Here is a 27,957-nt window from a genome sequence, read left to right as displayed (position 1 = left end):
AGAGAGCAAACAAAGCCGTTTTATTGTCTGCTACGGAAGATGACGAAGACGCCCCCCTCCGCATAACCCCCCTTCACTGGCGTCATTCGGCTATTTCCGCTGCGGGAGACGCCGCCTCATGTAAACACAACAAGGACCCGGAATCAAGTGATCGATTTCAAAGTTGGTTCGAGCCGATTGGGGCCCTGCGGTCTGATGGTGTGATGGAGCTCCGCTTGGACTGACCCGGGAGCGGCAACATGTCCATGGAAGACCCGTTCTTCGTCGTCAAAGGGTGAGGATTGTTTACACCTAGCTCGTCATGCTAATGTTAGCTGCCTCGGTTAAACCACACAATTCGGTCTCCATTTTTTGACCAAACAATCGGGAGAGGCCGCTCGGAGCACCGATGTCGTGGCATTTTCGTAAACTATTTAGTTGTTACTGGAGGCAACTAACGAAATGTAGCTAACTAATCTTCAACCCATTGTTGCATGCCAGTGGTTGTCAAATAGTACTGAAGGTACTTGGACTGTGATAGAAAATAAGTACGTGCTGATTTTCTAAGTTCATCCCCAAACAAAAATATATCTACAACTATTTATGGTAACTTATATTTAATTTAAATATAATCTCCAAAAAATTAAATTGATAATTATTCTTTGTTAGCAAAGTGGATTCATCTCATTTTAGAATTTGGATTAATCGTGATTAATCGCAGGTGATTAATAGTTTACATAGTTAAAATATGCTCAATAAAATCAATCAATCAAAGTTTATTCATATAGCCCTAAATCACCAGCGTCTCAAAGGGCTGCGCAAGCCACAACGACATCCTCGGCTCAGATCCCACATCAGGGCAAGGAAAAACTCAAACCAATGGGATGACAATGAGAAACCTTGGAGGGGACCGCAGATGTGGGGACTATCACGGAGTACTTACAAGCAGACACAGTGTGTAGACAGAATAGGGAGAATGGACGCATTTTGGCTTAAAAATTAACGATAAAGGTGAAGTTATAACACTGAGATGCCCTCAGGAAAAGATGCTTTAAGACATAGACATCTTATAAGTAGACGGAGATTGGCTGCTGTGACCCGAGAAATTGAACCGCCATCTTGAAGTGGTGATGAGAAGCCGGCGAGCAGCCTAAACTGACAGTTGACAGGTAGAAAACAAAGATGGTGTTCAGCGTTTTCCTGCTGAAATGAGCGGACTGTTGGAAATAGGAATCGGGGGATTGCTTTTCACAAGTAAGATTTAACATTAATGTACTATTGGTTGTATTTTGTGAAAAGAATATTACCACAGAGTTGACAAGGAGCAAAGATCTTTAATAGTACTGAAATCGTAGCCGCTAGCAAACAAGAGTATGATCATAATAGAATTGCTTGTCAATGAAATTAATTACATTTAAAAATGTTATGTTTGAATAACATAAAGTTGAAATTAATGATGAAGATAAAGATTGTAAAACAAAATTTGGTTTTATTCTGAATCCAGTGAAACAGATTGGTGGTTTTAGCTGATATAAACACTTTCAGGTGTTTATATATGTTTATGTTTAAGTATTTGGCAGACGCTTTTATCCAAAGCGACATACATAATAAATCCATACAAAACAATCACTGTAAACATGATCATTTAAGGGAAGAACGTAATACAAAATATCAATACAAAGTGTCAAGACAGAATAAACTCTCTGCTGCTGCAGCAACAGAGATACAGTCTATAAGATATATAGATATCTAATGTATTCATACATTGTTTATGTAGCATGTATATATAACCTAATCATATTGTTTCTTCAATTTAAAAATAGCTGACCGTTTTTTTCCCTCTTTTCTGGGATTCTATTCCCAGTTTTGACCTCGGACGTCTGGTCACTTATAGCATATAAGAATATTCTATTACTGTTAAGCAAACTATGAATGATAAAACATGTGTCCTTTATCATAGCTACACGTATGACAAAAAAGCGCGTGAAAATCAGTGGTATTCAGTGGGGCTGCGAATCTTTCGGTGTCCCACGATTCGATTCAATATCGATTCTTGGGGTCACGATTTGATTATAAATCGTTTTTTTTCGATTCAACGCGATTCTCGATTCAAAAACGATATTTTCCCGATTCAAAAGGATTCTCTATTCATTCAATACATAGGATTTCAGCAGGATCTACCCCAGTCTGCTGACATGAAAGCAGAGTAGTAGATTTTTGTAAAAAGCTTTTATAATTGTAAAGGACAATGTTTTATCAACTGATTGCAATAATGTACATTTGTTTTAACTATTAAATGAACCAAAAATATGACTTATTTTATCTTTGTGAAAATATTGGACACAGTGTGTTGTCAAGCTTATGAGATGCGATGCAAGTGTAAGCCACTATTTTTTTTTATAAATGTCTAATGATAATGTCAATGAGGGATTTTTAATCACTACTACGGTATGTTGAAATTGTTACTAATATTGATACTGTTGTTGATAATATTCATTTTTGTTTCACTACTTTTGGATTGTTGTGTTTGTGTCTCCTCTCAATTGCTCTGTTTATTGCAGTTCTGAGTGTTGCTGGGTCGGGTTTGCTTTTGGAATTGGATTGCATTGTTATGGTATTGTTGTGTATTGTTTTGTTGTATTGATTAATTTAAAAAAAAATTAAAAATCGATTTTTGAAAAATGAGAATCGATACTGAATCGTACAACGTGAGGATGGCGATTTGAATTCAAATCGATTTTTTTCCCACACCCCTAGTATTCAGTGAGGTAAGATGAATTAAATGCGCTGACAGTTCATTGCTTCTGCCAAATGAATTGCAGTGAGTGGAGCAGATCACCACTCCAAGATGGCAGCCCCACGTCTCGTCAGCGCCAGTAGGCAGTGGCGATCCATGCTGCGTACCCTTGTAAGATGCTTTAAAACATGGCTAGCTAGCTAGTGGCTAAAGTCCATGCGTTGTTCACAAGCCACAACGACATCCCACATCAGGGCAAGGAAAAACTCAACCCAATGGGATACAATGAGAAACCTTGAAGGGGACTGTAGATGTGGGGACACCCCAACCTTCTTCCAGGATGTATTTTGCAGGGAAATGTTTCCAGTGAGCGCACCAGTCGTAGTCTTCTCACTCATTTTTCTACCGACTTATGCGTAGATCTGACCACAGACCGTGTAGAAATTAAGGTAAAAGACTTGTACGGTCAAAATAAGTGTGTTCACGATTAATGCAATATTTGTTTGTGATTAATCACATGCTTTAACCCGTTAATTGTAACAGCCCTATAGGGTTGTATGGTATACCGGTATTAGTATAATACCGCGATACTATTGAATCATATTCGGTACTACACTGCCTCTAAAAAGTGGAGGAATAGCTAAACATGCTTCACTACACACTGTAGCTCACCGGCCTCACAATGTAAACAAACGCCATGGGTGGATCTACACCTAACATCCACTGTAATGATAGTAGTACAGGAGCGTATCTAGTCGATACTACTATGATTACATCGATATTTTTTAGCATCAGAAAATCTTCTTTAATTAAAAAAAATGTATATTATGTTTATAAAGTCAGGAAATATGTCCCTGGACTCATGAGGACTTTGAATATTACCAATGTATGATCCTGTAACTACTTGGTTTCGGATTGATACGTGCATTTGTGGTATCATCCAAAACTAATGTATAGTATCCAAATAACAGAAGAATAAGTGATTATTACATTTTAACATAAGTGTAGATAGAACATGTTAAAAGAGAAAATAAGCAGATATTAACAGTACGGTAAATAAACAAGTAGATTAATAATTCATTTTCTACCACTTGTCCCTCATAATTTTGACAAAATAATAGGTAGATAAATGACACAATATGTTACTGCATATGTCAGCAGACTAATTAGGAGTCTTTTTTTGCTTACTTACTACTAAAAGACAAGTTTTCTAGTATGTTCACTATTTTATTTAAGGACTAAATTGTTCTTAGATTGGAATAAGAAGCATATGTTTAATGTAGCGTAAGATGTTTTGTTAAAATAAAGACATTAATGCCATTTTTTATAGACCCTTTATCAAAGTACCGAAAAGTATCGATATACATTTTGGTACCGGTGGTACTGGTACCAAAATATTGGTATTGGGACAACACTACAGCCCTACTTAATTCATAATTAAGTAATTTTTTTGTAAACATTTGTTTATTTAATTTTTTGACACATAGTTGATAGAAATATAATACAATACAAATCCAATACCCCACCCAAAAAAAACAAAACAAGTAAGAACAGGCAAATATTGACATAAAAATAATTATTTTATATGTATTTTGTAACCTCCATAAGTATGTGTACACACTAGCTACTGCACTGCAAATTATTTGCCACTTCCCGAGAATGAACATTTTATTTCTAGAAATTTCCCCAGTTTTGGGAGCTATTTACTTACTTGCATGCATAATCTTAATTTTAGCATGAATAATTACATTTTGTTTATTCTACTCTAAAATGTTAACATTGAGGGAATAACTGCTCAATTAAGATATTTTGGGGTTTTTCCCAACATCGAAAATATGTTTAAAGACTCTTCAACATCCCAGGATGCCTAATTTAATAATTGCAATTTGAATAATGCTTGTTTCAGAATACAATACCTTTCAGGAGCTTCAAAGTCCTGCTTGTTTCTAGATGTACAGATCTTAATTTAGGATGCCTTATCACATAAAATGAAAAAGCTGCATGTACGGATCATTTAACTAGTTTTAAGGATGGTTTTCGTAAAAATCTAGTCTTTTTATCTTATGTTTTGATAGCTCTTTTTTGCAGTGTGCCTGTTACTCATAATGTGTATGTGTGTCCAGCGAGGTGCAGAAAGCAGTGAATGCAGCCCAGAGCCTCCATCAAAGATGGAGCGAGTTGCTGCTGGAAGGGGGCGGAGCCTCCAAGGAAGAGATGGACTGGACCACCAATGAGCTGAGGAACAGCCTGCGCTCAATCGAGTGGGACCTGGAAGACCTCGATGAGACCATCAATATCCTTTCAACACCATCTAACATATGTCTACTAATATGCTAAAACTACTATTATGCTACTACTAGACGTTTTTGTGTGCAGGGAGGAATAGTTTGAATCCAATTTTGTAATTTCAACTTTAGTCGTTGCATTTTCTTAACTGTCAGTGAACGCATCGTGGAGTGCAACCCTAAGAAGTTCAACCTGGATGCTGTGGAGTTGTCCAAGAGAAAAGCCTTCATCAACAGCACAAGACACACAGTGAAGGTATGCCTCATTCATTCATTTATTCACTCAGTCATTCATGTACGCCAGGGCTGTCCAAACTTTTAGCAAAAATCAAAGCATGCAGAGGGCGCCCATTTTGAGATTTTACATTTTGTGGACCAACCCGTGTAGATATTCCTAAACATTATGTCTCGAAGAAAATGACCCACATCTCAGCTTTGTGTTATACTGTAAGCGACAAAACATATAATTTCAAAATAAACCTAATTGTTTTTCCACTGTCGCTGTAGTTTTTTTAAAACGTAAATTGATATTATAAAAATAAAAAACGTAACAATCCTAAAAACGTTTTGTTTTTTTGGCAAATTGTTTCCATATGAGCTGTTGTTTTTTTAATTTGACAAATAATTGTCTTTTTTTTCTTTTCAATGTTATTTTATTTTTGATATTATTAAAACTTTTTAAATGTTTTTTTTCTTTATTAATTTAACTTTATGCATCTAAAACTGCATTGTTTTGTCCTTATAATATTGCAAGGTTAATAATGTAAAATTATGACTTTTGTATTTTAAATGTACATGTTTTTTTATTACTAATAAAATAATTTAAAAAACATTTTTATTTGACAAATAATTCTCTTAACTTTGTCTTTTCAATCTTTTTTTTCTTTCATATTATTAAAAATTATTTAAAAAAAAAATGTCTCTAATAATTTAACTTTATGCATCTAAAATTGCATTGTTCTGTCCTCATAATAGTGCAGCGTTATTAATGTAAAATTATAACTTCTTTGTTTTAAATGTACATGTTTGTTTTAATACTAATAAAATAATAACTTTTTTTTAATTTGACAAATAATTCTTTTTTTTCCACATCTATTTTTTTTCCAATTGTATTTTTTTTTTTTCCAAATTAAAACTTTTTAAAATGTATTTTTTTTAATAATTTAACTTTATGCATCTAAAATTGCATTGTTTTGTCCTCATAATATTGCAATGTTGTTAATGTAAAATGAGGACTTTTGTATTTGAATTGTATATGTTTTTTTTCAATACTAATAAAATAATTCAAACAAAATTGTATTCGACAAATAATTATCTTTTTTCACATCTATTTTTCCTTTGAAATTTATTTTTTCATATTAAAACTTTTTAAAATATTTTTTTCCCTTAATAATTTAACTTTATGCATCTAAAATGGTATTGTATTGTCTGCATAATATTGCAACGTTATTAATATAAAATTATGACTTTTGCATTTTAATACTAATAATACTGATAAAATAATTTTAAAAAATGTTTAATTTGACAAATAATTGTCTTTTTTCACATATCTTTTCTTTACAATTTAATTTTTTTTTCATATTATTAAAATTTTTAAAATGTATTTTTTCTTTAATAATTTAACTTAATGCATCTAAAATTGCATTGTTTTGTCCTCATAATATTGCAATGTTATTAATGTAAAATTATATATATTTTATTTTAACAGTACATGTTGATTTTTTTAATACTAATAAACTACAATTTAATACAATTTATATAGCACTTTTCAAAGGTCTTCAAAAACACTTCACATAATCAAAAGAAAACACGATCATCATCAGAAATATAATAATAAAACAATTGTAAATTGGTATAAAATACACAAAAGGAATGAGAACACGGTATTAAGCCAGGTTTAGTCCAGTATTATAAGCAGTTTATTATAAGACGTTTTTCTTCGACTATTTGGAGTCTAAAATGACTGATTATATTTTCAGTATGTGCCCAAAAATACATATTTTGGACACCCCTGATGTACACTATGTACAGATGCATCTTAAAAAATAGTACAGTATATTGTTCATAATTTACTTATATTTTAGTCGTTCAATTAAGCAATACATGTATTGGGAAATACATTATTACCGTACTATAGAATATAAAAGTTAGACTTTTTGAGTTGAATTAACTTTTCAAAGAATGTTATGTGATGCACCTTGTCAGGTTCAAACACTGATGACATCTATTAAACAAGACAAGAAGCAAGGAATTAAACAGAGACAGAATTCAATTTGGCTCAATTGAGGAGAGACGTCTGGACTGTACTCTTTGCACAGTCTCACCACGCTCTGACGAAAGATTGTACGCCTCCTCTTTTATTTGGACTTTCCCTGATTACATGGCAACAGCCGTTTCTAAGGGACGGGGGTCGTAAACAGCCATCGCCTTTGATTAAAACAGTTAAAAGAAAAGGTCGCCTGGAGGGGAGTCTGGTCCTCCTTCCTCTCCGCTTTGTAGTTCTCGGGTCAAGGCAAGTTGATTACAATACATCAAAGAAACAGAACACCTTCATATTGCTTCCCATCCGACACAGTGGAGTTTTACAAGCCTTCTTCTTGGTAGGATCAAAGACAGCTTTTGTCTTCTCGCCGGGCGAGCGGAACTCAATGTAACACAAAGTTTTGTGATAACTTAGATACAATTATTCTAACACACCTGTACACCATTTCTCGGTGCCTCACGTGTGCATTTCTTATTTTCTTTGTATTGAAGGAGATGAAGGAGCACATGTCCAGTCCGGGTGTAGCTGTCACTGACAGAACAAACAAACAGGTTCTTCCTCTGCTAGAAAACACACTCACACACACACACACACACACACACACACACACACACACTGTGTTAAAGTGAGTTGAGAAGACTGAGGCTACAGCTGAAGATGTCAAACCGTGTCCAGGCTCTGCTGGGTGACGGCGGCGCTCAGGGTCCGCTGTGGCAGCCTGCTGGCGACAAATACGTCCGACTGGACCGTCATCTGCACAACGCCAACTCTCAGTTCATGGAGGAGCAGCAGGTTCAGCAGCAGGTAGTAAAAATATAAGCCGAATTCCCCTTCTTGTTAAAAACCCGCAAGTAAAGATTGGTGGAGCTTCAAAGACCTTCTGTTGTGCTCCAATCAGCTGATGGCGGAGCAACAGGACGAGCAGTTGGAGCTGGTTTCGGGAACAATAGGAGTCTTGAAGAACATGTCGGAGAGGATCGGCATGGAGTTGGACGAACAGTCTGTGTAAGTTTCTGCGGAAGTCCCTTATGCGTCCCCTGGTGGACACATTTATCAGAAAATTTCAGCTATTACTGCCCCGGGTTCTATTGACATTGCGTCGTTTATCTATTTTTTTTAAATATTAAATCAACATAAAAATACACAAGATACACTTACAAATACTCCCCCATTTACACTCATTCACACATAAGGGTTGTTTCTTACTGTTATTAATATTTCGGTTCCTACAATATAGAACAATACAGTCTACAAGGGATACAGTCCGTGAAGCACACATGATTGTGTGTGTTGCTGGTCCACTAACATTTTCATTAATTACAATTTTTTTATGTAATTGTTTTTATATTGTTTTACTTTCTTTTTTTATTCAAGAAAATGTTTTTTATTTATTTATGTTACTTTATTTTATTTTTTAAAAAGGAACCTTATCTTCACCAGACCAGGTTGTCAATGAAATTAAATTGTTTAAAGCAGGGGTGTCCAAACTTTTTCCACTGAGGGCCGCACACGGAAAAATGAAAGCATGTGGGGGCCATTTTGATATTTTTCATTTTCAAACCATAACAAAATATATGCATTTTTTATTTATTTTACCTTTAGGGGTCCCGGTGACCATAAAGGGTCTCAGTCATTAAAATGTTAAAAATAAGTCAGATTATTATTTTTTTTAAATTATTTAGCACTTACAGTAAATCTCTATATCAACTTCAAGTTGATATAAAGTAATACGAATTAAAAAAAATGTTTTATGGCTTTTCTGTCAAAAACAACTTAGTTTTTTTTATAGTAAAACTGAAATATGCAGTATTTAGTAATTAGAGCCCTAAAAGATCAATAATGCAGGACACCATTGATTTTAATTCGTTCATATTTTTGAGTAATCACAGTGAAAAGATAAATAAAAAATCACTAAATATATTTGGGATCCAAAAGGTGCCCCACTCATAAAGTGATACATTTTTATTAGATTTTTCTTCTACTTTCAACACTTAAGTTACGAGATCAACTTCAGATATATCTGTCCCTTTTATGCTGGAACAATTATTTTGTTTGTTTTATGCGCTTTTGTCAAAGAAAACTTTGATGTTTTTATATGGCTACTACACAATATATGCAATATTTACCACATAAAACATTTTAAAGTGAAATATTTGAAGTAATTGGAGCCCTGAAAAAAATTCATTATAACATGGATTTTTTGTCTTTTTTTTTTTTTTTTTTTTGAGCAATGGCAAAAAAAGAAAAATGAAGAAAGACAAAAGAAAAAAAAACAGCCTGCATGGCAGCTTTTGTGTCAACTAGGGATGTCCGATAATGGCTTTTTGCCGATATCCGATATTCTGATATTGTCCAACTCTTTAATTACCGATACCGATATCAACCGATATATACAGTCGTGGAATTAACACATTATTATGTCTAATTTGGGCAACCAGGTATGGTGAAGATAAGGTACTTTTAAAAAATATATATAAAATAAAATAAGATAAATAAATTAAAAACATTTTCTTGAATAAAAAAGAAAGTAAAACAATATAAAAACAGTTACATAGAAACTAGTAATTAATGAAAATGAGTAACATTAACTGTTAAAGGTTAGCACTATTAGTGGACCAGCAGCACGCACAATCATGTGTGCTTACGGACTGTATCCCTTGCAGACTGTATTGATCTATATTGATATATAATGTAGGAACCAGAATATTAATAACAGAAAGAAACAACCCTTTTGTGTGAATGAGGAGGGAGGTTTTTTGGGTTGGTGCATTAATTGTAAGTGTATCTTGTGTTTTTTATGTTGATTTAATTAAAAAAAACAACAAAAAACGATACCGATATTAAAAAAAACGATACCGATAATTTCCGATATTACATTTTAACGCATTTATCATCCCTAGTGTCAACATTGCAACTTTTTCTCGTTAGATTTCACCTCATTCCACTTTTTTTAATGTTCTTTTTTATTTTTACAATAGTATTTCCAGAATGTGTGGCGGGCCGGTAAACAATTAGCTGCGGGCCGCTAATGGCCCCCGGGCCGCGCTTTGGACACCCCTGGTTTAACGGGTTCTTAAAACCAGGTCCAGTCCAGATCATGCCCAGCAACACACACCTTCATTTATGTACACTCAAATTAGGGAACACAACAACAGATTGCATATAATCTAGAAACAAAATTACATTTTCAAAATAAGCCTTTGAGGACTGCCCATCTTTTTTTAAATATTTTTTGGCGTCATTGGTTTCAACCATATAACTTTCTAAAGTTAAAAAATACTGAATAAATGTTTTAAAGAAAGTAATACTAAGTGAATATCGGTTTTTGGCCTTAAAAATAAACCTTTTACAGAGTACTATAATTAAATTGACTTTGTTTATCATTACTCTCCCACTTCTATTGCATTTCAGAGGGAATTAACATGCACGCAAACTCACCAATTTTTTGCAAGTCTGGCGAATTACCTTTATATTTTTGGGGTCCCGAACACAAAATGTCAAAAATTACTCACTGGCGTTTGATGTATCGTCACAAAAAAAATCGCCCATATTTGAAAACAAACAGCAAGTCGGCCGTCTTGGTTTACGTCGGCCATATTTAGGCCGAAAACAGGAGTCATACTTTATTGAACTTTTCCCAGGGACTTTGACCAAATGAGCCGCAGTTATAATGACAGATACTAGACCACAGGTGTCAAACTCAAGGCCCGGGGGCCCGATCTGGCCTGCCAAATTCGAGTACATTATCTCTTTTTTTAACTAAATGTCTTCCTTCATTCTGTTTTGACTGAAATATACTTGTACTGCATGCAATTGCATATATATTAAACCTTAATATTATCTTATATTGTAAGAAATGTTACATTTTTTTGAATAATTTAATTAAATGTGTATGAATTTAGAAAGGTAAAGTACTTATCAATGAATCTGTAATAATAATGTTGTTAATGTTAATAATGTAATGTTGGTTAAATAAGTTAAAGTCCCAATGATAGTCACACACACACTGGGTGTGGTGAAATTATCCTCTGCATTTGCCCCATCCCCATGTTCACTCCCTCGGAGGTGAGGGGAGCAGTGAGCAGCAGCGGGGGCTGCGCTCAGGAATCATTTTCATGACTCAAAAAATCTAAATTGTATATTCTATAGTAATAATGTATTTTCCAATAATTTTATAGCTTAATTGAACGACTAACATATAAGTAAATTATGCACAATATACTGTACTATTTTTTAAAGATGCATCTGTACATAGGCTACATCAGGGCTGTCCAAAATATATATTTTTGGGCGCATACTAAAAGTCATTTTAGACTCCAAATAGACGAAGAATAACGTCTTATAAAAGTACCAATGATTGTCACACACACACTAGGTGTGGTGAAATTTGTCCTCTGCATTTGACCCATCCCCTTGTTCACCCCCTGGGAGTTGAGGGGAGCAGTGAGCAGCAGCGGGGGCTGCGCTCGGGAATCATTTTTGGTGATTTAACCCCCAATTCCGAATTGGTATGAACTTAGGTTTTAAAGTAGTTATCTCTAATAATAAAAATTATATAATAGTGGTTAGAGTGTCCGCCCTGAGATCGGTAGGTTGTGAGTTCAAACCCCGGCCGAGTCATACCAAAGACTATAAAAATGGGAGCCATTACCTCCCTGCTTGGCACTCAGCATCAAGGGTTGGAATTGGGGGTTAAATCACCAAAAATAATTCCCGGGCGCGGCCACCGCTGCTGCCCACTGCTCCCCTCACCTCCCAGGGGGTGAACAAGGGTGATGAGTCAAATGCAGAGAATAATTTCGCCACACCTAGTGTGTGTGTGACAATAGTTGGTACTTTAACTTTATTAGTTATTATTTGTGTTTCCTAATAATGCAATAAATAATATATTATCATACATTACACTTTTTTAAAATAAAATACATTTCTGATTGACTTATAATTTTAAAGTGAGTTATCCATGTAATTGTACACTGTAAAAATGACAATAGGTATAAAAAAAAAAATCCAAATTGTCTGCTCTCCCGCGAGAATTTTGCCGTAAAAAACGGTTGTACCGTTTTTCCATGTACAGTAATTCACCATGAAACAACAACAACCGTATATATGAGAATTGTGACATGTGAAGTGAATTATATTTATATAGCGCTTTTCTCGAGTGACTCAAAGCGCTTTACATAGTGAAACCCAATGTCTAAGTTACATTTAAAGCAGTGTGGGTGGCACTGGGAGCAGGTGGGTAAAGTGTCTTGCCCAAGGACTCAACGGCAGTGCAGGGCCGGCCCGTGGCATAGGCCGTATAGGCAAATGCTAAGGGCGCCGTCCATTAGGGGGCGCCACGCCAGTGCCACAAATGTTGGAGAAAAAAAAAATGTTGGTACTATTATTTCTAAATACAAAAAATAATCCCACGTTAATTAAAATGCAAAGTAAAGCCTATTTAATAGAAATATTATTTGTTACAACATTACGCCCCCCCCCCTCCCCCCTCCCTTCCCGTATCATGACTCTTTTTGGACGTCACCACATCAAAAAATCAACACAAAATGTCAAAACGGCCAAAACTGCCCAGGGAAGAAAAAATAGAAAAGAAGAGGAGGAGAAACGAGAAAAAGACAAAGGTTGCAGGGAGGTAACGTTAGCCTACATTAAATTATTTGTCTGTTACAGAATGTGATAGTAACCAGGCTTTTTAGCATTAAGCTAATGTTACATGATTCGGCAATTGCTAATCAATAAATAGCTAGTTCTGATTTAACGTCGGGTTAATATTGTGGAGGGGGCTAAATTGTAATGGAAAATAATAATGTAACGTTAGGTAATTACAGTACTCCCACCTTACATTCCTCAGGGACATTTGTATTAGATCTTTTAAGCAGGTGTTTTTTGTTTACATTGTTATTGCCTTCTGGTTAGCTAATGTTTGCCCTGCAGGTAATAGTCACTTTTCACCCCTTTATATATTAGGTATAGTTGTAAGCCTAGTTGTTAAAGTGCACATCATTAATGTTAATTAAGCAATATCACATGAGAGGGAATGCTGTTTTTTAATTTGAGCACTGCTGTGATTCGGTTAAAGATAATCATAACATAACATTAAAGATTAAAGTACCAATGATATATACACTTCACTGCCGATGTGGGGGGGGGCGCCACCTAAAATCTTGCCTAGGGCGCCAGATTGGTTAGGGCCAGGCCTGCGGCCGTGACTAGGATGGCGGAAGCGGGGATCGGACCTGGAACCCTCAAGTCCGATCTATACTGCCCCGAAAATGGCCTCTCAGTCGCCAGAATGTTGACGTTAAAAAACACCAATTTTTACATTTATAGAAATTTGCTGTAAAAAACCCCCACTAAATTCTACAATAAAATGATGGCGACTGAGCTGACGTAAAAAAGAACGTAAAAAAATGATACAATGATCAAATGAATGTGCAATTGTATAATAAAATATCACGAGGCGAATCCTTCCATTCATCCATCCATTTTCTACCGCTTGTCCCTTTTGGGGTCCTTATACATTTATATTCATTTATTACTCACTGTTACAAGTGGCCCTCTGAGGTCAGCCATAACTGCCATGTGGCCCTCAGTGAAAACTAGTTTGACACCCCTGTACTAGGCAGATGGGCGATGATGAACCGCAAAGGAAATTTTGCCTACGCCATAAAATGTGGGCGGGGCATGGCGCCAAACTCTGATCTGATGGTTCGCCACAAAACGTTGAACATTTGTAACTCGGCTTGGCAAATTCAGATCTTAATCATAATTGTTTCCAATTAGGATGATGATGCCACCTTGAAGTTCTAGATGGGTCAGTACCTATTCGTAGTGGGCGGAGCCTGGCGAAAAAAAAAAAGCTCCTCGCCAGGCGGAAAAAAAAACTGCTCCTCGCCATCAACCATCAAACAGTCATTACTCGACTTTAAATGACCAGATCTCCTTCCAGACTGGTATGAGGCTTTAAGGTCGGGAACTTATCATGACGAGACATTTTGGCGGGAAACTATAAGAGCGGTAACTTCCTTCCACATGCTCCAATCTTCCTGATGTTTGCGATGGTGTGTCAGGGCATTGGGAATGACGTGACCGACTCGCGTGAACCCCGAAATGTGCGCGGGCCCATTCAACGCTGCTTGCAGCTTTAGTTTGACTTTTGCTCTCCTTCCTTCCAGCATGTTGGATGACTTCGGTCACGAGATGGACAACACTCACTCCAGACTGGACAACGTCATGAAGAAACTGGCTAAAGTGTCCCACATGACCAACGGTAAGACAAGTGTACTTAGTGCCACGTTTCCTGAAGTGTACTTAAAGGGGGTGTAACGGTGCACCTCATCGGATAGATATGGAGGCGTAAGCGTTTTTGAAGTGTAACTCGATAAGCAAGTGCCGTGTAGTCCCAGCTTTTAGCTAGCAAGAGTCACGGCGAGCGATAGTGCCAAGGAGAAGCCAGAGCTTGAATACCTTCCTCCGTCGTCAACATTTAAAAGCCTTCTCGGTAAAATCCTTAAACAAACAGAAATGAAAGCAGCAACGAAAACAATGTTTCAGGCTGGAATATTATTGATTGTTTATTTTGTTTTTATTTATTTCGGACACAAAAAAACAAAAATGATCTTCACCTACACAATTCAAAAAAGAAAAATTGTAGGGATGTCCGATAATGGCTTTTTGCCGATATCCGATATGCCAATATTGTCCAACTCTTTAATTACCGATACCGATATCAACCGATACCGATATCAACCGATATATACAGTCGTGGAATTAACACATTATTATGCCTAATTTGGACAACCAGGTATGGTGAAGATAAGGTACTTTTTAAAAAAATGAATAAAATAAAATAAGATAAATGAATTAAAAACATTTTCTTGAATAAAAAATAAAGTAAAACAATATAAAAACAGTTACATAGAAACTAGTAATTAATGAAAATTTGTAAAATTAACTGTTAAAGGTTAGTATTATTAGTGGACCAGCAGCACACACAATCAATCATGTGTGCTTACGGACTGTATCCCTTGCAGACTGTATTGATATATATATAATGTAGGAACCAGAATATTAATAACAGAAAGAAACAACCCTTTTGTGTGAATGAGTGTAAATGGGGGAGGGAGGTTTTTTGGGTTGGTGCACTAATTGTAAGTGTATCTTGGATTTTTTATGTGGATTTAATTAAAAAAAAACAAAAAAACAAACAAAACCGATACCGATAATTTCCGATATTACATTTTAACGCATTTATCGGCCGATAATATCGGCAGACCGATATTATCGGACATCTCTAAAAAATAGCATCACCAATACCAAAAAAATAGTAAAATTACAAAAATATTTGTGTCCAAAGGGATGAGAAGAATCCATCAATCACATCATCTGACTCTTGATCAACAATACAATACTATAATGTATAACAATATTCTGTATATTACTACAATATATATATATGATATATGATTGCATCCACATATACTCACAACAATACATGTCATTTGTGTTTCCTCCTCATTTTTTACATTTTATTCTTTAACTGAATGATGTTCTTACTGTATTTGACTTCATCCAATAAGTTAATATTACAACGTTTTTCAAACGTATTTGTTCTAGGATATTTTTAATCATGTGCTTCTAAAATGGCATTTTTGCTCTCAAAATATTGCAAGTTTTTCCATACTTTTTTAAATCTAAAATATACAGATTTTTTCTCCTGATACTAATAAAATAATAATGATAACGTATTTTATTTAATAATAATATTCAGATTCTTCCAACATGTCATCTGTGCTCCACTTGATTCAGAGATCCTCACTGATATTTTCTTTAATTAATTAAATAATTGGATTATTTTATTTTATGTGAATAATTCATTTTATTTATATAATTTACTCCCAATAAAATAATAAGTCACACTGTGCTGTGCACCTATTTTCAGCCTCCAGTTTCTTTTTAAATCTACCTTATGCATATAAATATTATATTTATTGAAAATAAAATAATTGCGGATGCTTTCGCCTACATATATGGTTTGAGCTTCTTTACTACAAAGTGTATCAGACTGATCCCTTTCCTTCTTCCATTTTTACAAACCCCAAAACCAGAGAAGTTGTCACGTTGTGTAAATGGTAAATAAAAACAGAATAAAATGATTTGAAAATCCTTTTGAACTTATATTCAATTGAATAGACTGTAAAGACAAGATATTTAATGTTCGAACTGGTAAACTTTGTTATTTTTTGCAAATATTAGCTAATTTTAGAATTTGATGCCTGCAACATGTTTCAAAAAAGCTGGCACAAGTGGCAAAAAAGACTGAGAAACTTGAGGAATGCTCATCAAGCACTTATTTGGAACATCCCACAGGTAAACAGGCTAATTGGGAACAGGTGGGTGCCATGATCGGGTATAAAAGCAGCTTCCATGAAATGCTCAGTCATTCACAAACAAGGACGGGGCGAGGGTCACCACTTTGTCAACAAATGCCTGAGCAAATTGTTTAAGAACAACATTTCTCAACCAGCTTTTGCAAGGAATTTAGGGATTTCACCATCTACGGTCCGTAATATCATCAAAAGGTTCAGAGAATCTGGAGAAAACTGAAACCAAAATTGAATGCCCGCGAGTTTCGATCCCTCAGGTGGGACTGCATCAAAAACCGACATAGTGTGTAAAGGATATCACCACATGGGCTCAGGAACACTTCCGAAAACCACTCTCAGTAACTACAGTTGGTCGCTACATCTGTAAGTGCAAGTTAAAACTCTACTACGCAAAGCCAAAGCCATTTATCAACAACACCCAGAAATGCCGCCGGCTTCACTGGGCCCGAGCTCATCTAAGATGGACTGATGCAAAGGGGAAAAGTGTTCTGTGGTCTGACTAGTCCACATTTGAAACTGTGGACGTTGTGTCCTCCGGAACAAAGAGGAAAATAACCAGAATCAACAACACCCAGAAATGCTAAGTTAATGATTATTTGTAAAAAAAAAACCTAGTTTCTCAATTGCAACATTAAATATCTTGTCTTTGCAGTCTTTTCAATTAAATAGAAGTTGAAAAGGATTAGCAAATAATTGTATTCTGTTTTTATTTACCATTTACATAACAAGCCAACTTTACTGGTTTTGGGTTGTGTACATACATGTAAATTTTTTATTAATGTTTTTGTTTGAGAATAGTTTAATTTAAAAAAAATAATTCAGCATTTTTTTGTATTTTGTTTTCTTACCGTACCCAAAATGAACCCAACCATGACCCTAAAAGCCGAGTGACGTACTAATTAAAGTGTGATTATGACATCACCGTTTCACCCCAGACACTTATTGTTATGAATTGTCGGCCTGCAGACCGCCGCCAGTGGTGCGCCATCGGTGTGCTGCTCGCCATCCTCTTCGTTATCCTCCTGCTCCTCTTCATCCTCTGATCGAGCGCCCTTCATCCTGCGTCAGCGGCCCGGAGGTTTGCCGAGTGATGAACATTGCAGAGGTCAAAGGGCAAATGTGTGTGTTTTTTTTTTTGTCTGTCTGATCTCGAAAGCAACTCCAGCATCGTTAGTGGCGGACATTTTTTATTGAATAACACTAAAGTCGGTTAATGTTTGCTCTCCGTGCGTATTTCTCCTCCGTATTTGTGTTGGCTTCAACACATCACCCTAACAGCATTAATGATAATAACATTTCTCAAGACACTCAACGCCGTATTAACATGTTTCTGGAAAGTATTACATGTGTGACACTAAGATTAAGAAGTACAATAAAGTGGTGGTGATCACTCGGCAGCTGATCAACAATAAAGTGGAACACACACGATGGCGGACTCGCGTCAATGAGTTAGCAGCATTAGCATCGCGACAGTGAGAAGTCACGGCAAGCGGGCGGCCGTCCGTGCGGGGACCGGCTCAGGAGCGTGGCGGGGACCGCGCGGTGATGCGGTCCAGGCTGCCGGTTCGGGTCCCGCGTGAAACTACGCTGGAGACGAGGCGACGCAGGGAGAGACGAGACGCTTGACGTCTGCAGCCGAATCTGCAGGAAACACAATGTACAAGCCTGGGGTCAGAGGTCATTCATTAATTGACACACAGCAGAGGTGTCCAAATTGTTGGTTGGGGGGAAAAAAATTTGAAAATGTAAGAAAAAAGAGCAAAAACGCAGAATTTAATGTGAAAAAGCTGACATTTTTAAACTAATAATTAGTAATAATGTACAGTAAAGGCCAAAAGTTTGGCCACACCTTCTCATTCAATGCAATGTTTTCTTTATTTTCATGACTATTTACATTGTAGATTGTCCCTGAAGGCATCACAACTATAAAAGAACACATGTGGAGTTATGTACTTAACAAAAAAAAGGTGAAATAACATGTTTTATATTGTAGTTTCTTCAAAATAGCCACCCTTTGCTCTGATTACTTTTTTGCACACTCTTGGCATTCTCTCCATGAGCTGCAAGAGGTAGTCACCTGAAATGGTTTTCACTTCACAGGTGTGCTTGAGCACTTTAAATGATTTGGCTGGCCAAACAAATGATGTGGTGGACCACTTTAAAATGATTTTGAGGGCTATTAAAATGATTTTGATGGCCACATTAAAATGATTTGGCTGGCCAAATAAATGATGTGGCATTAAAATGTTTTAGAGGGCGACATTGATGTTGCAGACCACTTTAAAATGATTTGGCGGGTCAGATGAATTATGGGGCGGACTACATTTGCATGAAAAGGCAGATCATATTAATATGATTTGGAGAGCCGTTTTAAAAAGATTTGGCTGGCCACATTAATGATGTGGCAGATCACATAAAAATTATTCAGAGGGCCACACTTAAAAGATTTGGCTGGTAACAGAATTCTGTGGCGTGCCAATTTAAAATTATGGGACGGGCCACATTAAAATGAAGTGTGTTAAATAATGTGGTGGACATTAAATGATATGGTGGGCTTGTAATGAGATGGCGGACCACATTAAAATGATTTGGAGGGCCACATTAACATGATATGGCAGACAACATTAAAATGATTTGGAGGGCCAATTTAAAAAGATTTGGTTGGCCATATAAATGACTTGGCGGACCACATAAAATGATTTGGAGGGCCAGTTTAAAAAGATTTGGCTGGCCAAACAAATGATGTGGCGGACCAAATTAAAATGATTGATAGGGCCACAATGCAAATATTTGGGTGCTCAAATAAATTATGTGGTTCACCACGTTAAAATTACATAGCAGACCACATTAAAATGATTTGGAGGGTCACACTTAAAATATTTGGCTGGCAACATAAATGATGTGGCGGACCACATTAAAATAATATGGCAGACAACATTAAAATGATTGAGAGGGCCCATTTAAAAAGATTTGGTTAGCCATATAAATGATGTGGTGGACCACATTAAAATGATTTGGAGGGCCACTTTAAAAAGATTTGGCTGGCCAAACAAATGACGTGGTGGACCAAATTAAAGATGATTGATAGGGCCACTTTGAAAATATTTGGGTGCTCAAATAAATTATGTGGTCGACCACATTAAAATTACATAGCAGACCACATTAAAATGATTTGGAGGGTCACACTTAAAAGATTTGGCTGGCAACATAAATTATGTGGCACATTAAAATAATATGGCAGACAACATTAAAATGATTGGGAGGGCCTATTTAAAAAGATTTGGTTAGCCATATAAATGATGTGGTGGACCACATTAAAATTATATGGCAGATCACATAAAAAGTATTCAGAGGGCCACACTTGAAAAAGCTTTGGCTGGCGACAGAATTCTGTGGCGTGCCAATTTAAAATTATGGGACGGGCCACATTAAAATGAAGTGGCGATCCGCTGTAAAATAATGACATTAAATGACATGGTGGGCTTAAAATGACATTAAAATGATTTGGAGGGCCACATTAACATGACATGGCAGACAACATTAAAATGATTTAGAGGGCCACTTTAAAAAGATTTGGCTGGCCATATAAATGACGTGGCGGACCACATTGGAATGATTTGGAGGGCCACTTTAAAAAGATTTGGCTGGCCATATAAATGATGTGGCGGACTACATTACAATTCTGTGGCGTGTCACATTAAAATTACGGGACGGGCCACATTAAAATGAAGTGGTGATCCGCTGTAAAATAATATGGCGGGTCAGATTTGGTCCCCAGGTTTGAGTGTGAAGCCTATGGCATACATTACTCACGGCTGAGGAAAATGAAGGTCTTCTCCCATTGGCTCTCTGACATTGTTATTCCCGGAAGGAGGCGGGCTTTGTTTGTTGACTGCAAGAAAAAGGCAGGAGAATATAAGACGAATTAAACCTTGTTAAGAAATAAAATACTGTTTTGGAAAAACCTTCAGAGTGACTGAATGAACCATAACAAAGATTTCGACCTGCTAGTTGAGATGACTTGTGGCGTTTAGGATCAAAAGAAGGATTCTTCTCCCTACGCTCCTCGTGGTCCTGGTTCCGACTTTGTTCTGAAGGGGAGTAGGGATTTACGGGCAGTCCTTTGATGGGCGGGGGCTTAAAAAGGACTCGGTTTCCACTCGCAATTTCTCTCCTGTAGGTGTCAGGGGGCGTGACCTGACCAATGTGAGTTTCTTTGATCGGTTCTGTCCACAGGTCCAGTCTATACTGGCTCTGAACCTGCTTCTTAGTGACCACGGGACTCGGCTCCACCGCCAGTGGAACCCCCCTCGCACCCGGGGCTCCGTCTGCCTGGTGTCCCGCCTCCGGCCTCCCGCCGCTGACGTACAGGCTGAGTTTGGGCTTGCAGACCAGGACGCGCACCCCTCGATGGCTCGTCCGCCGTCTCTGCCGGTCCAGGTAGCGGGAGTCCACCTCGGCCTCGGTCTCGTCCTCAAAACGTAGACGCCGACTTGTCGGACTCGATCTTGTCGACACGGACGGCTCACCTGACGCCACGGCCACAGCCACGCCCCCTGACCTCCGCTGGAGGACTGGACAGAGCTTGGCACCGGACCTGTGGAAACAGGAAGGAATAGGAGGAGGAGCCCCTACCAGCTGGATTGATCCAAATATCGATAGTATCGATGTCAGTATCATCTTAAAACTCATTTGTATACGCTAGCCTTTAAATAGACCCCCCTTTTAGACCAGTTGATCTGCCGTCTCTTTTCTGCTCTGCTCCCCTGTCCTGTGTGGAGAAGTTATTAGGTGACCACAGATGATGCGCTAGCTGTTCAAAGTCGGGACCCGGGGTGGACCACATCTGTGCATCAGTTGGGGACGTCTCTGCACTGCTGACTTGTCTCCACTCAAGATGATCCCCCGCTGGCCCCACTATGGACTGGACTCTCACTATTATGTTAGATCCACTATGGACTGGACTCGCACACTATTACCTAGATCCACTATGGACTGGACTCTCACACTATTAACGAGATCCACTATGGACTGGACTCTCACACTATTATGCTAGATCCACTATGGACTGGACTCTCACACTATTAACTAGATCCACTATGGACTGGACTCGCACACTATTACCTAGATCCACTATGGACTGGACTCTCACACTATTAACGAGATCCACTATGGACTGGACTCTCACACTATTATGTTAGATCCACTATGGACTGGACTCTCACACTATTAACTAGATCCACTATGGACTGGACTCGCACACTATTACCTAGATCCACTATGGACTGGACTCTCACACTTAACTAGATCCACTATGGACTGGACTCGCACACTATTAACTAGATCCACTATGGACTGGACTTGCACACTAATAACTAGATCTACTATGGACTGGACTCTCACACTATTATGTTAGATCCACTATGGACTGGACTCTCACACTATTGTTAGATCCACTATGGACTGGACTCTCACACTATTAACTAGATCCACTATGGACTGGACTCTCACACTATTAACTACATCCACTATGGACTGGACTCTTCACACTATTAACGAGATCCACTATGGACTGGACTCTCACACTATTAACTAGATCCACTATGGACTGGACTCTCACACTATTAACTAGATCTACTATGGACTGGACTCTCACACTATTAACTAAATCCACTATGGACTGGACTCTCACACTATTAACTAGATCCACTATGGACTGGACTCTCACACTATTAACGAGATCCACTATGGACTGGACTCTCACACTATTATGTTAGATCCACTATGGACTGGACTCTCACACTATTAACTAGATCCACTATGGACTGGACTCGCACACTAATAACTAGATCTACTATGGACTGGACTCTCACACTATTATGTTAGATCCACTATGGACTGGACTATCACACTATTGTTAGATCCACTATGGACTGGACTCTCACTATTAACTACATCCACTATGGACTGGACTCTCACACTATTGTTAGATCCACTATGGAATGGACTCTCACACTATTAACTAGATCTACTATGGAATGGTCTCTCACACTATTATGTTAGATCCACTATGGACTGGACTCGCACACTATTAACTAGATCCACTATGGACTGGACTCTCACACTATTAACTAGATCCACTGTGGACTGGACTCGCACACTATTAACTAGATCCACTCCACGTCCATTGCACCGGTCGCCCAGGGGGGGTCCCCACATCTGCGGTCCCCTCCAAGGTTTCTCATTGTCATCCCATTGCGTTTGAGTTTTTCCTTGCCCTGATGTGGGATCTGAATGGAGGATGTTATTGTGGCTTGTGCAGCCCTTTGAGACACTCATGATTTAGGGCTATATAAATACACTTTGATTGATTTCTCATGCTCGGTTGGTAGAGCGGGCGTGCCAGCAACTTGAGGGTTCCAGGTTCGAACCCCGCTTCCGCCATCCTAGTCACTGCCGTTGTGTCCTTGGGCAAGACACTTTACCCACCTGCTCCCAGTGCCACCCACACTGGTTTAAATGTAACTTAGATATTGGGTTTCACTATGTAAAAGCGCTTTGAGTCACTAGAGAAAAGCGCTATATAAATATAATTCACTTCACTTTTGTTGTGGTGTTCATATTGTTGCTGTTTATGCATTATTATGTTGTTTACAATTTTAGGAAATAGGTTTTTGGATACAAAGTAACATTTTAATTGTTCACAAATAAGTTTGTGGATAACAAATATTGATATTTTTTAATATCAATCAATGATCAATCAATGTTTATTTATATAGCCCTAAATCACAAGTGTCTGAAAGGGCTGTACAAGCCACAACGACATCCTCGGTACAGAGCCCACATACGGGCAAGGAAAAACTCACCCCAGTGGGACGTCGGTGAATGACTATGAGAAACCTTGGAGAGGACCGCATATGTGGGTAACCCCCCCCCCTCTAGGGGAGACCGAAAGCAACGGATGTCGAATATAATATATTTGATAGTTGTTTGCCTAATTGTGATAATAATCATGATCAATAAATGAAAAGGAATGTGGCCCTGCATATAGGCCTTCACGGTAGAAAATGGATGGATGGATGGATATGGGATCTCTGCGGTATCGAGCTCATCGGGGTGGGGGGGTTACCTTAAAACTGACGACCTGTCAATCAAAACACTGACATATTTTTTGTGTGTATGTGTGTGTGCACTTACCCTGCGCGTGCGTCCGGGGTCAGCAGGTCATGGTCGGCTCTCAGCGGGACGCGGCCTTGCTTCATCTGAGCGTCGTCCTCCCACTGCCAGCCAGCCTTCACACACTCAGGACACACACCGACCTGGGGGAAGGGAGGCAGTGGCATCATCCTAAAAAGTGATTGGTTGACAAAAAGAAGGATTAAAAGTGAGCGGCTTAATCACGTGACCACGTGAATGATCTGTTATGGCTTGCCAAAAAACCATGAAAATTAAATAATGTGTATTTTCTTTTATTTAATTAAAAAATAATTAATTAAACAACAATTAATTAAAGACAAGACAGTTCAATCAAGAAGCGCTTGATTCAACCCCCGGACCGGAAGTGACTTCACAGATCCTCGGTAGTTTCCGCTAGGGTTGGACGATACTGCCAATTTTAGCAATTTGATATCAAATGAATACAGGGTCGGTATTGACGATACAGACTACTTTCTTGGAAAATTTTCAACACCCTTGAATGGTTTTGTGACTTTTGCTTTCGATTTGTTTATCATGACTAAAAGTTTAGTAAAACCCAGGGTTGTTAAGATTTTAGGCATCAAGAAATTGAATCAACAAATGTATTTGTGAACAATTTCAAAGTATGATACAATGTAACAATATCAACAAAATAATACAATTAGGTTCGCACAAAATAAGGTCAGTAGTATGGAGGGTAATTTATGTCTGTGTTACGAAAACTTTTTTTTTTATACTGACTTTGTCATTGAATTTTTTGCGTCTGGCTACGTCATTGAACAAAATGTGTGTTTAAAAAATAATTTGGGTAAAAAACAATGTTTTAGAACTAATTGTGTAAAAATTCAGAGTAGTTAAATCACTGTATAAAAAATATATGTAAAAAAAAGTTCAGTGCAGAAATATTCGTTGCTTCAAAGCTCCAATAATCACTTCCGGTAAAGGTGATTTAGGCTTAAACAACCGGAAACCGGAAACATTTCTGCACGGAATTTTTTTTTAACACTGAATTTTTTTTTACACTAAATGTATATATGCTGTTTTTTATTCAATGAAATTGTAAGCATAATTCGATGTTAAAAAATTTTTTTCACAAAAGTAAAAATTCCGTTTCCGAAAAAAGCTTTCGTAACGAAGACAAAAATTTACCTCACGCATAATAAGTGAGAAAAACAGACTGTCAATATTATTACAACGATTCCATTGGTCTTGTAACCGAGGGTTTGTATAAGTGGCCTATATTGTATAAAACTACAAAATAACAAACACGGAGGCTCCAGTTTTACACGAGGACACTTTATTTCCTTTCTTTCAAAAACCTCCGCTCCACTACAACGTGTCACCACTTCCGCTCTTAGCGCCTTCAAAATAAGAGCTCAAGGCATATACTGTATAACAGCTTATAACAGGAACTTAACATCACAAAGAGGCAAGCCCGTAAAAATAGGTTACAGTCTTTTTGCCCGAAAATGACTTTGTAAGCATTACAACCATATATAAATATAACAGTATGAACCATACAACAATTTTCATTGGAAAAAATATCGACCTCCTCCTCGCTAACAATACTATATTTGACATCGACATTGTGTATCCGCCCATCCCTGCTTGTTGTGAAGCAAGGCAAGATGGCGGCGCCGCTGGAAGTGGTCGTGAGCAGCGACTCCAACTCGCAGCTGTGGAACAGCACCGTGTTCGACGTCCACAGCGGCTCCAGCCTGCTGTCCTACCGCGGGGGGAACAGCTCGGCCCGGACGTTGTGTGTGTTGAACGGGGAGTACTTGCTGTCCGCCCAGCTGGGCAAGAACTTCATCAACGTGTGGGAGATTCAGAGGAAGGTATCGGTCAACACGACACGATCCAACTATGTCGTAATTCCTCAGTGAGGTTTACTGCGCATGACCAAATCTTTCTTTACCTCGCGTTCATTTCCAGTTTTTGTATTATTTGAACCAACAACGTAAAGCGGTGTGAAATGCACGACTTCCGGTCTGCTGCGTGTGACTTCCGGTCTGGTGTTTTTTTTTTTTGCGCGCAGGACCAGATGCAACAGAAGATCGTGTGTCCAGGTGTGGTCACCTGTGTCAGCGCCTCCGCGGATGGACTCTTTTTGGCCGCCGGAGTCGCCGAAGCGGTCTACTTGTGGGAGGTGAGGACGCCGTCTTGGCGGAGAGTTGAGTCATGTGACCTAACTTTTTTCCATTGAGGGCCGCACACTGAAAAATCCCGTTTTATTTTTAAAGCCAATATTATATACATATGTTTTAAAAGATAAAAATGACAGCAAAAAAATAGCATCGCCACTCCCTGACCACCTGAGGGCACCACAGACTGTGAATGCTTTTAAAAAAAGGGTTAAAAACCCTTCTTTTTAAAAAAAGCCTTTTTTTTAGATATATGAGTGCTAGTTCTAGCTATTAGGCTGTTCTAGTTTTTATTTGTATTATCTTTTTATTTTTTTTAATACACTAGCACTTTGAGGTTGTTTGCTCAATGTAAAGTGCTTTCACAAATAAAATCCATTATTATTATTGTTATTATTATTAGCTTTAATGAGGCGAGATTACCCGTGTTTTAAAGCCAATATTACATACATATGTTTTAGAAGATAAAAATAACAGCAAAAAAATCGCTTCGCAGATCCCAGTCTGTGGAACGCTCTCCCTGACCACCTGAGGGCACCACAGACTGTGGATGCTTTTAAAAAAGGCTTAAAAACCCTTCTTTAAAAAAAATTTTTTTTAGATATATGTTTTAGCTATTAGGCTGTTCTAGTTCTTATTTTTATTTATTTTTATTATCTTTTTATTTTTTTAATACACTGTAGCACTTTGAGGTTGTTTGTTCAATGTTAAAGTGCTTTTACAAATAAAATCCATTATTATTATTATTATTATTATTAGCTTTAATGAGGCGAGATTACCCGTGTTTTTAAAGCCAATATTACATACATATGTTTTAAAAGATAAAAATAACAGCAAAAAAATAGCTCCGCCGCTCCCAGTCTGTGGAACGCTCTCCCTGACCACCTGAGGGTACCACAGACTGTGGATGCTTTTAAAAAAAGCTTAAAAACCTTCTTTTTAAAAAAGCATTTTTTTTTAGATATATGTTCTAGCTATTAGGCTGTACTAGTTATTAGTTTTTGATACACTGTAGCACTGTTAATGTTAAAGTGCTTTTACAAATAAAATTCATTATTATTATTATTATTATTTGCTTTAATGAGGCGAGATTACCCGTACTGTGCTGGAGGTGGGTCAAGGTGAGCAAATCTAGCGCTCCTTTACTCCGACTCATGTTGTAAATGTTACCGGGCTCGATGTAAACAAACATGGCGGCGGTCGTTTGGGACTTTCTCATTGGTTCAGAGGAAGACATTTGGCGTGCTGTTTGCATTGAACATTTCGCGAGAAGAAGAAAAAAAAGACATCACGCTTCAACACATCGGACCTTATCAGCCACCTGAACTGTTAGCGTCGCTGTGTGCAGTGTTTTAAAAGCCCATGTGGCCCTATGCTAAAGGAGATGCAAAAACTACATTTAAATCTACATCTAAAAAGTTTTTAGTGTCAACATTTCAACTTTTTCTCGTTACTTTAACCACGGGGGTCCACCCTTTTTTTACTGAGGGCCGCACACTGAAAAACCCCAAAACACCCAATTCACAAACATTTTTTTGTGTATTTTATGCGCTTTTTGTCAAAGAAAACTTACATTTTTCTTAATGGCAAACACACAAAATATGCAATCTTTTCCCCCCAAAATACTTTAAAGTGGAATATTTGATGTGAAGTAATTGGAGCCATGAATAGGTCAATAATTCATAACCATATCGATTTTGATTCATTATTATTTTTTGAGCAATGACAGTTTAAAAAAAAAAAATCCCACTAAAACTCTTGGGGACCCAAAATGGCCCCAATCATAAAAGTATTTTAAATAAGTTATACTTTTTTACACTTAACTTCAGATCTATCTGTCGATTTTAAGTTTGTATCATTTTTATATAATTTTTTTGTTTATTTTATGCCCTTTTTGTCATTTTTTTTAATGGCAAACACACAAAATATGCAATCTTTTCCCAAAAATATATTTTCAAGTGGAATA

The 27,957-nt window shown here is 37.5% G+C and overlaps 3 protein-coding genes across 4 annotated transcripts in view; 2 read left to right on the top strand and 1 right to left on the bottom strand.

The window, feature by feature from the left end:
- Positions 1-68: 68 nt before the first annotated feature.
- stx6 (syntaxin 6) lies at positions 69-18,091 on the top strand. Its single transcript, XM_062038973.1, has 8 exons — positions 69-274; positions 4,840-5,009; positions 5,163-5,257; positions 7,756-7,815; positions 7,940-8,068; positions 8,163-8,269; positions 14,440-14,534; positions 17,617-18,091. Exons 1-8 carry the CDS (start codon positions 240-242, stop codon positions 17,691-17,693), a joined length of 768 nt encoding a protein of 255 aa, XP_061894957.1. The 5' UTR covers positions 69-239; the 3' UTR covers positions 17,694-18,091.
- LOC133644470 (uncharacterized) lies at positions 17,884-25,842 on the bottom strand. Of its 2 annotated transcripts, none has more exons than XM_062038971.1 (5): positions 25,766-25,842; positions 23,848-23,997; positions 20,655-21,247; positions 20,464-20,542; positions 17,884-18,291 (listed from the first exon to the last, which is right to left on the bottom strand). In XM_062038971.1, exons 1-5 carry the CDS (start codon positions 25,774-25,776, stop codon positions 18,168-18,170), a joined length of 957 nt encoding a protein of 318 aa, XP_061894955.1. In that variant the 5' UTR covers positions 25,777-25,842; the 3' UTR covers positions 17,884-18,167. The 2 variants fall into 2 exon arrangements, with proteins under 2 accessions (XP_061894955.1, XP_061894956.1); XM_062038972.1 differs by having other exon boundaries at positions 24,997-25,801.
- The window catches only part of wdr18 (WD repeat domain 18), a 17,783-nt gene continuing 15,257 nt past the window's right edge, over positions 25,432-27,957 (top strand). Inside the window, exons 1-2 of the mRNA XM_062038970.1 lie at positions 25,432-25,685; positions 25,886-25,996. Coding sequence (XP_061894954.1) covers positions 25,476-25,685; positions 25,886-25,996 — 321 coding nt within the window. The 5' untranslated portion in view covers positions 25,432-25,475. The remainder of the gene's footprint in view (positions 25,686-25,885; positions 25,997-27,957) is intronic.

Source organism: Entelurus aequoreus, linkage group LG27 (assembly GCF_033978785.1).
Source record: "Entelurus aequoreus isolate RoL-2023_Sb linkage group LG27, RoL_Eaeq_v1.1, whole genome shotgun sequence".
Classification (NCBI taxonomy): domain Eukaryota; kingdom Metazoa; phylum Chordata; class Actinopteri; order Syngnathiformes; family Syngnathidae; genus Entelurus; species Entelurus aequoreus.
Note: the sequence above shows the minus strand (reverse complement) of the source record. Positions and strands in the feature narration are given on the sequence as shown.

Bases quoted from the DNA above. Each gene is read 5' to 3' on its own strand.
- stx6 (XM_062038973.1), top strand. From the start codon at position 240: ATGTCCATGGAAGACCCGTTCTTCGTCGTCAAAGG. The intron at 8,069-8,162 runs GTAGTAAAAATA...TGCTCCAATCAG, and splicing joins AGCAGCAGGTTCAGCAGCAG to CTGATGGCGGAGCAACAGGA. The intron at 14,535-17,616 runs GTAAGACAAGTG...GTCGGCCTGCAG, and splicing joins AGTGTCCCACATGACCAACG to ACCGCCGCCAGTGGTGCGCC.
- LOC133644470 (XM_062038971.1), bottom strand. The intron at 21,248-23,847 runs GTAAGTGCACAC...CTGTTTCCACAG, and splicing joins ACCCCGGACGCACGCGCAGG to GTCCGGTGCCAAGCTCTGTC. The intron at 18,292-20,463 runs GTGAGTAATGTA...TGTTTCCTGCAG, and splicing joins GACCTTCATTTTCCTCAGCC to ATTCGGCTGCAGACGTCAAG.